General features: G+C 42.5%; 1 protein-coding gene across 1 annotated transcript; it reads left to right on the top strand.

Annotated features, from left to right (window-relative positions):
• Positions 1-1,549: 1,549 nt before the first annotated feature.
• Positions 1,550-13,000, top strand: fhdc1 (FH2 domain containing 1). Its single transcript, XM_041036324.1, has 11 exons — positions 1,550-2,038; positions 3,242-3,303; positions 5,043-5,145; positions 5,308-5,393; positions 6,323-6,423; positions 7,504-7,574; positions 7,944-8,051; positions 8,709-8,779; positions 9,472-9,589; positions 9,767-9,931; positions 10,271-13,000. The coding sequence occupies exons 1-11, from the start codon at positions 1,550-1,552 to the stop codon at positions 12,434-12,436; spliced, it is 3,540 nt and encodes a 1,179-aa protein (XP_040892258.1). The 3' UTR covers positions 12,437-13,000.
• Positions 13,001-13,649: the final 649 nt, after the last annotated feature.

Here is a 13,649-nt window from a genome sequence, read left to right as displayed (position 1 = left end):
ACTTACACGTTTCATAAATTATCCTCTGCACTCTTACTTCAAGTTAGAGTTGTCTGGATGTTGAAAAAATTGTCCGACTCAAATTTGAGAGGTTTAATCTTCAAAGTGCTCAAGACTAGTAAAGAAGCAAGTAAGAAAATGTCATGAATAAATGAATTCTCAGATATTATAGAGCTGCAATGACAGGTTGATTACTCGATCAGTTCAGCTGTGTTACCCACTGTCACTTTACTTTGATAGCAGTCTTAGGCAGTTTAACCTGAAGGCAGAGCTTGATTTCATGCTAAAGTGTGTACTTTTGTGTTACCAGGTTTAGATTCATCTAATTTCATGTTAAAGAGGATTTAGTGGTATTACTAATTGTTGGTTTTAACTGTATCAGACAAGTTCACTCTGTTCCCTCTCTACTGTCAGCTCTCTCATAAAACTACTTCACTGTATAATGCTCTACAATCACTGTATGCGGCTCCTGTTAATGCAGGCTCCTGGTCTTAAGCACTTCTCCACCTGCCCCTCCACCATCCACCCCCCCGTGAGCTGTCAGCTGAGTTAAAATGCAGTTGAAGAGTCTTGTGTGACTTTAACATCCTCGCAGGCATCAGGGAGCTTTCAGATTAGAATTAGAATTTTCAATCCAGCAGATTAATAGATGAGTCTGCAACATAATGAATGAGTCTGTTTAACATAGCATAAATGTCAAAGTTGCATTGGGTGGATTTGCTATTGTATTCTTTTCCAGGATCACCTTGAAACAATTTGAGGTTAAACGGGTGTCTGTGTGATGCAAAACCAACAGAGTACAAAGGTACAACACAGCACACAACATTTTGAAATGAGATTTTTTTTGTGAAAATCCCATCATTGTCTTAACTTGCAGTTACTTTAGTTATCTGACTTAGGAGCCTGCTACATGAGAGCTGGTTAAGAATGAAAATGATACCAAACTGTGTAACAGAGGCTAAGCTGTATGTGTAATGTGTCTGACCATTTTCCACCCCAGAGCCTGACTTCAAAGCCCTTCAAAAATAGGAAAAAAAATAGGATTTGCCATTTCTCTTATTGTGAGCCCCTTTGACTGGGTACCCCTTTTCTTTTGATGTGTCACACTCCTTAATTTCCCCTAATTTCAGACTGTCCATGACAGTATGCATGACTACCTCTGTATAATCCTGTCCTATGTTGTTTTTGTTGCCCTCATAGCTCCATGGTCATCGCCGCCCCCTCGCCCTCTTCCCTTCTGAGGTAACCCTCAAAGGCTCTGCTCAGCACGATGGATGACCAGCTGAGTGATGGAGATGAACAGAATCAAAGGACATGCTCCCTTCATTGTGACTAGATGAAGGGACACCTCACCTTCCTCCAGCAGTGAGGGGACGACACAGAAGCATTTTGATGTTCTTCAGACTGAACAGATGCACCTAAAAGAAAAAGACAAATTAGTTGTTTGGAAACCATTTTTGAAAAAGAGGAAATACTGATCAGATATTTTTTAGTTTGTGTACCACACTCTCTCAGCATAGAGCTCATATGCTGACTGCTTATCCCTGTGATGCTTGTTATGAGTTGTCCATCCACAACCAATGAGCCAGAGAGCTGCAGCAGTGAGGGGAGCAGCTGCACCACTTCCTCCATCACCACCTCTGACCCATCATCTATGTCCGGACACACTCGCTCCACACTGCCTTCCCTCAGTGAAGCCCCTGACACCTCCAAGCATGAAGCTCCCCCTCCTCCACCCCTACCTCCCCCACCTCCGCCACCCCCAGCGAACACATCCACTAACCACAATGCGAGGAAGAAGCGTCGCGTGCGCAGCTTTTTCTGGAAGCCGATCCCGGAGGAGAAGGTACGAGGGAAGCCCAACATCTGGACTCTGGCAGTGCGACAGCAGCAGTACCAGATCGATGTTCGCTCTGTGGAGGAGCTGTTCGGGCAGCAGGAGGAGGCGGTGACGGGCATACGAGGAGCCACGCCAACCGCTGGAACCTCGGCTCGCGTATCCCGATCCCGCTCATTCAAGGAGAGCAGCAAGGATGAGGTGATTTTTTTTTTTTTTTTTTTTTTGCTATTATTTCCAAATCAATTCAATTCAATCAATACACAAACATGACACAGACATTTTAACCACCAAAATGTGCTGTTACCTCAGGTTCTGAATCACACTACTGATGGGATTCAAAAGTCCCAGATTCATAACCATACAAAGCTACAGTGCATAACTCTACACTGCTCCTGCTGTATTAAGATATCCCTGCAGGGACATGTTGGGTAACGGTGCTGAGTTACAGCTTTTCTTTGAGCGAAAAAAAATTATTTGTGTCCATAATGAACACAAAAGCATGCTTGCGTCATTCTGTACTCCTTGGAAGTAACATGTGAACTGTAAAGCAATACCTGCGTGAGACGTGGGGATACTCACGTCAGTGAATAATACTCCTCCATGTCCCCACAATGAAATGACTGCAGCTGGACAAGCCTCAAAGTCAGAGCAGTTTTCAGGGAGCAGTTGTTACTAAACACACCTTTGGGAGTTTCGAATAAAGCCACAAGCTCTGCACACAGAAGCATATCTCTGATGCCAACTATTATCTAGTCTGTGCGCATCATATATTGTATTACAAGATATGTTTAAGTGTGTGTTTGTTTTGTTTTTCTGATTAAACCACAAACTGTAGTCTATAAAGTCAAAAAAAATCACAAAATATTTAACAAACACTGTAAATCCTCACATAGATATTCATACCTGAGAGTGTGTGTTTATTTTTGCTTCATAACTGACTGAAGTAAATAATCAGTTATAAAACTTAAAAATAATTAATTAACTTATCACGTCTGCATTAAATTATTATGCAGTATGTTCTACTTCTTCTTCCACCTCGTCTGTATGCACCACTTTTAATTCAAACCACAGAAGTGTCAAATTGCTGTTTAAAAGTTATAATTAGGTCTTGTGAGGGAGCCTTTTTAAAAATGTGCGTACTGTACAGTCACCTGTTACAGGAGGGCTGCACAACGCATTGTTAATGAAGGAGGCGTGGCCTGCACGTATGGCCCGGTGGAATTTCAATATTCCATAGGGTGACGCTGGGTGTTGGGTCGGGGGAGTCAGGGTGCAACAACAACTAGGAATGGTTGGGAGTAGGGAGGGGTGTGGATGCATGTGCTTGTTCCTGTTTCGAGGCTTTTGCTAACCAGAGCGACAGTAGAATTACTACTACTGGTGTTTTTCATTTGTTTTCAGATCAGCATTCTTGACTCCAAGAGGGGGATGAATGTGGGCATTTTCCTGAAGCAGTTCAAGAAGTAAGTCCTACATCTGCATCACTACCCGAGGAAAGAGCCGTTCCCATAAAGTTCAGTGGAGTAAAGTGTCTTGTGCTACAATTATGCTTCTCCATAGACAGACACAAACAAACTGACCTACACAAAGAAGGGGGTTATGGGAAACTGTTGGTCACCGAGGTCACCAAAAGCTCACATGGCTGTTCAGTTGTATTTAGATCTGATGACTGGGAAGGCCATAGCTTATGATTCACATCATTTACATACTTACCAAACCAGTCAGAGACGCTCACTGCATCTCCATTTGTTGTGTTTCTCCACTCATTTAGTCATTTTTTTTTCCTGTCTGCACATACTGTGCACAGTATATTTCAGTGATAGAAATGCATTGTAAATGTAATGAGGTTTTGAGGTCCTGAACACGAGGCCACGTATAAGGAGTCCTGGTACAGTGTCCGGGGAGAAAGGAGGGTGGTGAACTCCAGAGCTCCGGTGGTGAACCGGATGAAGGGGAATAAGACTGATTATATGTAACAGAAAAAAAATTACCAGAGATTTTTGTCATTGGCCCTCATGTCCTACATTTCAATATAGTGTGTTTTAGCTGCTCACACTACTGTCTCAGAGAACACTGATGTTATCTTGAAAACATTCTGAGTTTCAGTTTGTGTTTTACTGCCTGGCTGAGGGAAAATCCATTAAAAACCTTCATAACTGAGGGAGATTAGGGTCAAAATCTGTGTCAGTTGTTCTAATAAGCTTTCTTAGCGCTCCATTGTTTATAATTAATTAGTTCAGGAAATCTCGAGGTGTGCTCGACCAGACTCACCATTGTGTTACATAACTAGTCTGAAGCGGAGTACAAAAAGTGTGTTAGGTGTCTGTTTGCATGACAGTCTATTTGCATGGCTCCCCACTGTATTTTAATGACATTTGACTGCCAGCCATACTGTACTCTGTGAGGACCAAGTATCAGCAGTGACTTCATCAGAGACTGTGTTTGTTTTTGTCTGTAGTTTTTCATTTGACTTCAGAGTTGGATGATATGGGTTCATCCTTTGTCATTTATTAGCTCTACATATTATCCCTGTCTTGTCTTACATGGGTTTGCAAGTACTTTCACGACAGAATTTCCAGGTAGTTTGCATACAGAAATACATATAGACAGTTCATTTACACACATGAAAACAATCTAAAAATACACATTTTCAGAAGTGCTAAAATACGGACAGTAGCCAGTCCATAGCTGGCCAACGACGTCTGTTGTCTGCACCAAAAAGGCACTTATTATGTTAAAAGCGCATTTATCAGCAGGTAAACTGACCCTTTCTTGTACTAATCCTGTTGACAAGTCTGATGAAGAAAACCAATCTTCCCTCTATTGTTTTACAAGCAGGCAATCTAAAACACATTCCTGATGGCATTAGCTTAAAGTAGTCATAGAGGACGTGTGGGGTCATTAATAATCTTATATACTTTTTAGAGGATTTGTTGAGTATTAAACTGTGCTAGGGATCTTTGTGTTTTGCCAGCTGTTACAGAGCAGAGGTACACAACAACTTGCAATCTGTTCTTATGCTTTTGACAAAGGGAATTAAACAAGAAAATAAATGGAAAAGTTAAAATGCTTTTGATAAAAGGAGTCTAACTGTGTGAGGAACAGTTATTTATTTAGTATTTAGTAGGGGAGCAAGAATAAAAAGAGAGCACCTGTGCTATTCATCATCAAACCTAATTGAAATACGCTGTCTGACTTCCAGGCCCAACCACTCTATTGTTGAGGACATTCGACGAGGAGAAGGAAAGATTTATGGAGCAGAGCTGCTCAAAGACCTGCTGAAGCTCCTTCCTGAAGCAGAGGAGGTCTGTGTATGAGTGTTTGTGTATGTCTCTGAGGCATTAAACAAAGAATCAATAGCATAAAGTTTTTGAATGAAGACCAACACTGATGATAAAAGACAGTTTATGTGGACTGTAGACACTAGATCCTGCTGAGCTTCCTCTTCCTCTTTATTTTCTCTGCAGATCAAGAAGCTACAGATGTTTAAAGGAGACCCAGACAAGCTGACACTCGTTGATTCCTTTATGTACCTCTTGATCCAGGTGCCACGGTGAGTTGATTTCAATGGGGTAGTTTCTGTTAAGGGAAATGTGTAATCACTTTACAGTCAATGAAAGATGAAGGGTTTGCACTGTTCAGAGTTTAATAATTTTGTGATTTTGGATTTTCTGACTTGTACTGCTCTCCTCATTCACACATGTTCATGTAAAAGTGTTGTATTTGTATGTATAATATAAAATGCAAAGTCCCCAAGGAAGCTGATACTGATTCATTCTCATCTGAGGAGTGCTAAAATGAGCCCACCTGCAGAGACTGAAGTGCCGCAGCTACAAGCCAGTTTTCATATTTTCTAGAAAGGACTAATCTAATTCCTCCAGATTTTCTCCAATAGTATGGGGTGGTAACACAACAGTTATACTAGTGTTAGTGTAATGGAGATGGATGCAGTAAGCCAATACTGGGGGTGTGATGTAGAAATAATGCAATGATTGTCTGGACCGATACACAACAGAATGTGTCTAATTAAATTACGCAAAGAAAATAAATAGCAGTTGTGTATAGCAGTGTTGACAGTAAACCCAGGAAACCACCTGAATCAGCATGGGTGCGCAGCAGAACACTCCCAGAAAGGGGTCTACATTCTCAAATAGCCACAAGGGCCAAGTAAAGGGGTAAGAACTCTAACAGAGTACAGTCCAGTATAGGGAACACAAACACTGCATCATACATCAGGATCCACATATCGTTATAAGACAGGTTTTAAAGGAAAGTTATCATTTAATCATTTTATTTCCACTAACTATGCATCCTGTTTCCCCATCCATCACCCATAAGCACTTGAAAATAATGGTTAACTGGTCTCTGTGTAACGTTCACCAGTATTTTTAAACAAGACAGTCGACTCTTTTCCATCCTATCACAACCTTCAGGTTGAGGTTCATCAGAGATTTAACCCCTCTCTGCTCTGTCTCTGACCAGGTTCGAGGTTCGGATCGAGGCCATGGTTCTCCGCGAAGAGTTCTTCCCTTCCTGCGCTGTGATGAGCCACGAGATCGATGTCGTCCGCGTCGCCACTAAGGGTAACAACACACGAGATCTGCCGCCGTCGTACACACACACAGTCACGTGCGCTTAAGATAAGTGACCCGGATATTTGAGCTGTCAGTGGTGATGAACAAAAAGTAGGAATGTGTCACCTGAGATACAGTGACGTGGGGACAGAGTGAAAACAGAAGGCTGTGTGACCTTAGTGTTGCTTTGTAATACTGATTTTTTTTTTTTTAATTATGTAAAGGATACTTTAATGTTTACCGTGTTCACCATCTCCATCTTAGTTTTGCCTGTTAGCATGTTTATTTGCTTATTAACACAAAACACAAACAAGGCTGATGCTGATGGGAATCTTAGAAGTTTTGCAGGTACATAAACTAAACAAGTATTGGACACATGAAAATTTTGACCCAATGGTAACTTGAAAAGTCAGGGGATCACTAAAGTTATTATCATTTATCCTGAGGGGGACATATCTGTACCAAATTTCATTCCACTCGATCCAACAGAGGTATTTCTGTTTGTACCAAAGTGGTGAATCAAACAATCGTCCAACATTGCAGCTCTGCTAACATGTTTAAAAACGCCATTTGCTGCTCAATTTGTAATTGTACACATACAGAAAATCCTACATCTAAAAACATGTTTTGGGTGTCTATGAATCGAGAGAAACTTATATATATAAAAAATATATATATATATTTTTTTTTCCAGCCATCAGTTGACCCTCAGTGTCATTTTAGCTGAGTCACACTGTCTTGCCTCTCTATGCTTTATTGGATTTTTCTTAAACCCTCTCTTCTACAGTACCACAACCTTTTCGCTGCATTGCAGGGCTATCAGTTAAACGCTGCATGGGGAAAATTAAGTGGAACTTTTATGACACTGTTTAATTAAAACTATCCGCAGTATGTAACATTTACCCCTACTGTTAGCAGCAAAATGGACAGATGGCCAAAATGCAAAAAAAAAAATTAGTTTAACTACAGATGAATTTGGAATAGGCTGTTATTATTACTGCTGGTTGTCCTTTGTGCTGGTGGTGCATGAAATGGGCTGTGATCTGCTCTGGATTCTCTAATTGTGTGTGTATTGATCTCCTCCAATAGAGCTGATGGGCTGTGAGGAGCTTCATGCCATTCTACATCTTGTGCTGCAGGCTGGAAACATCATGAATGCTGTAAGTCTGCAATGTGAACCCTATACTCCTGACTGTCCAGTAAGGATAAGCCTGGTGTTATTCTATATTTTCCTTATTGCCATCAAATCCATGCTATGCTAATGCAGGAATATGTCACCTAGTGCAACATTCATTGATGTGTTTTAAAAGATACAGCTTGACATTTTGGGAAATACAAGAAGCCTGATAACACTCTCGTATCTGCCTGCTAACTATGAAGCTTAAAGAGCATCTAGCAAGGAAATAAAAATCCACCTACCAGCACCTCTGAAACTAATGAAAACTTTAGTTTTTAATCTGTAGAGGGCCGGAAGAGCAAATTTTCTTATGTTTTTGTGAGAACTTTCGTTGTTCTTCTATAATCCTCAGGGCGGCTACGCAGGAAATGCTGTGGGATTTAAGCTGTCCTCCCTCCTCTCACTGGCTGACACCAAGGCCAACAAGCCAGGGATGAACCTGCTGCACTTTGTTGCCATGGTTAGTGAAAGCCGCACATATAATATCATTCACACAGTACCATTAAGTCCTGCTATCTTAAGTAATGCAATACAATATGGTAAAATGGGGCTGCAGAAATTACCATGGAGATAAATCAATGCGTAGGATACAGTATAATGCCACCATATAATTGAATGTTGAAAGCTTCACACAGATGCTGGATGTTGAAGGTTTACTTACTGAGCTGCATTAACATAAACCTCCACTGTATCACTTGTATAAAAGAGTAATGATATATGGTTCTCTTCTGTTTTTGAAGCCTTGACGTTAACACTTTCCGTTTCCTTTTAAAAAGTCTGCTCTGATTTCCACAGTTAAACCAGGCCAAACTCAAAATTTGAATGTGGAAAAAACAGAATAAAACAGTACAGTATAGAGCAAAAATTAATTTGTTTGTCAGCCACAGAGAATTAGTTTCATACAAGTCTTTCACACCAGTGGTGCTTGAGTAAACAGTGACCAAACACTGAGATTACAGAGGGCAGGTGGACAGCAGATGGTGACAGGAAACAGAAAAGAGCCAAGAGTGGCTGGCCAAGCACTTACATAACCAAACAAAGAGTAGTCCTTCACACAGCAATTATGCCACTTTTTCTTGTACAGTTACCAAAATGTGGAATGTGTCTCTCCACACAGGAGGCAAAGAAAAAAGACGAGAAGCTGCTCAAGTTTACAGAGAAACTTCAGGATGTTCAGTGTGCAGCCCGGTAAGCAAAGTGTTGTACTCAAAATACACCCTCTTTAACGTGATATGGTGTAGTTTGTCAGTGCGCATGGATCCTGACTGTGAAGTTGAGAATGATGGTATACGATAACACCAATAACACCAAAATTCACTACAAGTTTAGACAAATACTGTTACTTTAATGCTTTTACACACACCACGGCCTCTGGCTAGGCACACATATATTTAAAGTGTGTAGTTCTTCAGTGGTTTATTTCTGGGTTCTGTAAATGACCAAAATTGTGAACAACCATTTGATTAAAACTGGGGTTTTAACATTTTTATTTATTGCTGAATTGAACACCACCTCCAGCCTCATTACTCAAGCTGAGATCCAACTTAAGCACAATACTTGGGGACTCATGTTCAGAACGCAGTGTGACTCTGGTGGCTGTCAGGCTCTGTCAGCTTCACAAGGTCATCTCTGTATGGCGTCAGTGCAGCTCCTGCACCACAGAGCCAAGATGACTCCTCCCTCCCTTCCTCCCTCAGGATATGTGAACGCATTTCTCACAGCGGCTCTGTCTTCACCTTTAACAGATGACAGTCTCACAGTGTATTCAGCAAAATGACAGTTTTTAGACTGCAGTGTGATTGTTATGCATGTAAGAATCAAAATTGTCTCTTAAGCACATTTCCCTGATCTGATCTTTCTTTTGTAATATTCTTGTGTAGAATCTCAGTGGAGAACATTGAGTTGGAGTTTTCCTCATTATATGTTCGGATTAAATCCCTGGAGGAAAAGGTTCAAGGAGACCAGGAGCTCCTGCAGCAGCTGGAGCCCTTTCTGCAGGTGAAGCACCAGTGGTTATGTAATGCATTATATACACAGACACGCATACAGAAAGTTGGCCACCTTACATTTCTGGCGCTGCTGACTCAAGTGCTAAAGATAATGACTTTCATAAAAATATATAACATTTTATGAATAAAAAAAAAATGTGTGTGTGTGTTTGATTACCTGTCTCAGAGTTCAGCACGGACTCTTCAGGACCTGAAGAGACGCAGGCTGGATCTGCGTAAAGAGGGAAACACTCTCATCGATTTCTTTTGTGAAGACAAGGACACGTTCAAGCTGGATGAGTGCTTCCGCATCTTTCAAGACTTCTGCTTTAAGTTCAAGAAAGCTGTTAAGGTCTGTTTGATTTAAGGGGTCATTACAACGCTTTGTAGTTTTGGCCAGTTTTCCCAGCAGTGACAATAAGACTGTGAGATCACAGAACACGGTAACGTCACTAAAAAGAAACCAGACTGTGCAACTTTATTTGGAAAAGAAAACAAAAAGCAGTAAAAATAAATACCCAGTTTGTTGCAACTTTAACTTTATTATACCCAAGCAGCACACTATTGTTCAGTTGTTTTTCCTAGTTGTGCATAAAGTGTTTCTCTGGTGAACATTTAACTTATAGAAATGATAACAAAACCTACTGCATGCCTAACTCTCTGCATCTCCCCATTTTTGTATTTCTCTCAGGACAACATGGATCGTGAGTTGAAGGAAGCAGCCAGACAGCGTCGTCTGAGAGAGCTGGAGGAAAAGCGATTTGCGTGGTCGGGAGCAGATCAGAGCGGGGGATTCGGTCGCAGCAGCAGCGAGAACGACGTGGAAATGCTCACCAAGGAAGGCCTCCTGGACTTCTTCCAGCAGAGGTCTCAGAGTCCACATAGCCCGCTGGGACGTTCTGCCAGCGCCCGACGCCACCGTCACACCATGACTTCCATAGCAGACCGTGAACTCCAGGGATACCTTGAGCTATTTGGAGGCACTGGGAGTCCCTCTGACTATTCCAAGTTTAACAGCCTACCACGGTCGGGCCGCCCCATACAGCGGAAGTCAACCCCATGGATCTTAGCCCAGGACAACAACCGTGAGCTAGGCTGTGACAGACAGGTGACATCTCCATGTGCTGAAACTGAACCTATCAGCCCACTGGCCAGGTTTTCCTCCTCTGGGTTAAATGATAACGAGGACCCGTACAACAACAACAACAATTACTCATCTACATCAGAAAGCAGCGCTCTGCCTCGTTCCTTTTGTGTCTTTCAGAAGCCTGCCCATCTTCCCAACCCAGCAATTACCGGCCACATGAATGTTAGTGTGGAGAAGCATACATTAGTTCAAGGTCCTCAAGCTTTTGACCTACCTAGTCCAAACAATAACAGTAATCATATGCACTTTGTCAACCAGGGGGATGTCGTGGTGACAGATTTGGAAAAGGAGAGACGGCCCCGTCCCAAGAATCTCGACAATTTGCCAGGTGATAAACTTTTAGAAAGAGAAGCAGATCCCAAGGCACTGTGGGAAGATAAACTAGATCTTACTACACAGGGTGGGCCCTCTCCTGACAGAGAGAAAGAGGAGGAGGACAACAGCACAGTTTCATCAACAACCTGTGATACACCCCTTCCACTAGATACCCCTGTGTCCAATAAGAAGCCAGTGTTTTACATAGTAGACTGCACAGAAACTGACTGCTCTGTCACCTTGGACTACTCTGAGGCTGAAAGCTCATCTCTAACAAAAGAGGGGCTTTATTTCAGATCTGCGGATTGCAGCAAAGATCAGGAGAGCCAACAAGATCCAAGCTCTCTGTCCTCTAATTTAGAGTCCATGTCTCCCAATGACCAGTCTGCTTCAAACAATGAGCTCTCAGCGTCAAAATCTGTGGACGCAGCATCCTTGACTCCGTCTGCGACCACAGAAGAGTGGGACACGGAGAGCTGCGACACCGCTGAGGGAAAACAAGGTGCAGAGAAAGATGCACAGAGAAGCAACAGAAAACCAGTGCACGCAAAGGGTAAAGCTAACAAAGCAACAAAGTGCAACGGAGGTCGCGGTGTGCGAACGCTGACCAGCAGCGAGAGCCAGGGCATGCGGAAAGTTGTGCCTATTAGCAAGCTTACAAGGACGGGTAGCAGCAAGCGCGCAGAGAGAACTTTGGTGCATGATGGTGGAGAGTCCCGCCGGCCTCTCCGAGATCAGAGCACCCCAGCGAGAGGAAGGAGTGAGAAGACCACAAGACCTCCTCGACACTCCAGTTTGCCTCCTGATGAGTCGAAAGCTCAGAGGGGAAGCAACCCCGCAGGCGGTATTTCAAGATGGGCACGCGATTCGACCCCGAGAAAGGCTTCCATCCACAAGCCGAGCGCCAAACCCCTGAGGAACATCCCCAAGCCTGCTCCTGAGGAGAAAATGTGCCGCTCCACTATGAGAGCCTTGGCCCAGGCCCAAGCTCAGGCACAAGGTGGAGCTTCCTCTGAAAACAGCAGCTCACACACGCTCAGTGCAAAAAACACCTCCGATGTCCCCAGCTTTGCCCGGAACACCGTAGCTTCATCCTCCAGGACCAAGAAGGAGCTGGGTCCCCCGTCCGTCCCCTCCACCCCATCTCGCAGCCCTTCGCTCCTGGGTCGACAACCCTCTGCAAAGCAGAACAGAATATCACCCACAGTTCAGAGCAACGAGGAGCGGCCACAAGGGACAAACCTCCGTCGGGTGCATAGCGTTAAGGCTACCAGTCGAAGCGCATACCACAGCGAGACCCCGCCTCCAACACGTGAGGATATTCGTAAGACTGGAAGCTATTCTGAAAAGTCATTGATGACACCCAGCAGAAGTTCTAAACCCAACTGGAAATAAAACAAAACTCAGTGGACACAGACTGGAGAAAGATAAGTAGAGACTTTAGTTTGAGTTCAGTGTAACTTGATATTCACTCTTCTTCTCTGCCTACAGAGCTGACTTCTACTCTCATATGATGCAAAAGACACAAGTCTGAAAAAACTAATTCAACTCTCACCTTCTAAGTTCCTCCAGTAGCTGACTCTGTATCAGGTTAATGAATTGCAAAGAGCAAGATGCAATGAACTTCCCCACATATTCTGTTGTGTTTGTACAAAAAAGCTTTTGTTCACAACTTCCTTTCATTCTGAGGGGGTGGAGTGGGGCATTAACTAAACTGACAAATGGCAAATTGGTGTTTTTACACAGGAGCCTCTTTGCCTGCTTAGCTGTCTGTACTGTATTTGCTAGTGTCTGTGATGACGTAGCTGTTGAACACTACCGACTATATAATGCTGCTAAATAGCTCTGACAATTTGAAACTGAACTTCAGTGTCTGTTTGATTCAGGGTTACAAGATTTGTTGTACCTTACCTTGCTGCTCTTACGGTGTTTTTCAGTTTTGTTGCGTCCTCCTGTAGAGTGCGGCTCTGTTTGCTTTTTGGTTCCTTTGCTTGATACCTCAGAAAAATTGCAGTGGCCTTGTACCAGCAGGCAAAGTAGAATATATTCTTTGGTTCTGCATGATGAAGATGTAGACGAAATCTGATCTTGGTCTAAAATAACTGCAATGTCACTTTTTACAGATTCCTGGTATATTAATATTACTACTATATATATATATATAAAGTCACAGATTATATGCCCACAGTGTGTACCAACTGTTGTACTACTCGTACCTTGTGTATGTATGTGTCAGTAGTTTGTAAATGTTATAGAACCCCTCCATAATATAATGGAGCAGACGTGCACGTAGGAAATATTTCCTATATACTGTAGGCTAACACATGATCAACGCTAATGCTTTGAAAGAAAAGCACTGAATGCATCTGAAATTACACTGAAAATATCATCAGTCATGTGATATAATTTTTCTACTGTGAATGCAGTCTGTTCATATTTTCTCCAGACCTGCACCTTTCTTTCTAAAGTTTAATTGCAAAAATAGCTGTAACTGGTCATTTATTTAGCTTAGCATCAGTTAGTCCCTCTTATGTATTACCATTACATTCAAGTCACAGAGTTACTCATCCAATTTTCTGTAAAATAAACAACTAGGATCTTTGAAAAA

This window comes from Toxotes jaculatrix, chromosome 4 (assembly GCF_017976425.1).
Source record: "Toxotes jaculatrix isolate fToxJac2 chromosome 4, fToxJac2.pri, whole genome shotgun sequence".
NCBI lineage: Eukaryota > Metazoa > Chordata > Actinopteri > Toxotidae > Toxotes > Toxotes jaculatrix.
Note: the sequence above shows the minus strand (reverse complement) of the source record. Positions and strands in the feature narration are given on the sequence as shown.

Bases quoted from the DNA above. Each gene is read 5' to 3' on its own strand.
- fhdc1 (XM_041036324.1), top strand. From the start codon at position 1,550: ATGCTTGTTATGAGTTGTCCATCCACAACCAATGAGCCAGAGAGCTGC. The intron at 2,039-3,241 runs GTGATTTTTTTT...ATTTGTTTTCAG, and splicing joins AGGAGAGCAGCAAGGATGAG to ATCAGCATTCTTGACTCCAA. The intron at 9,932-10,270 runs GTCTGTTTGATT...TATTTCTCTCAG, and splicing joins AGTTCAAGAAAGCTGTTAAG to GACAACATGGATCGTGAGTT.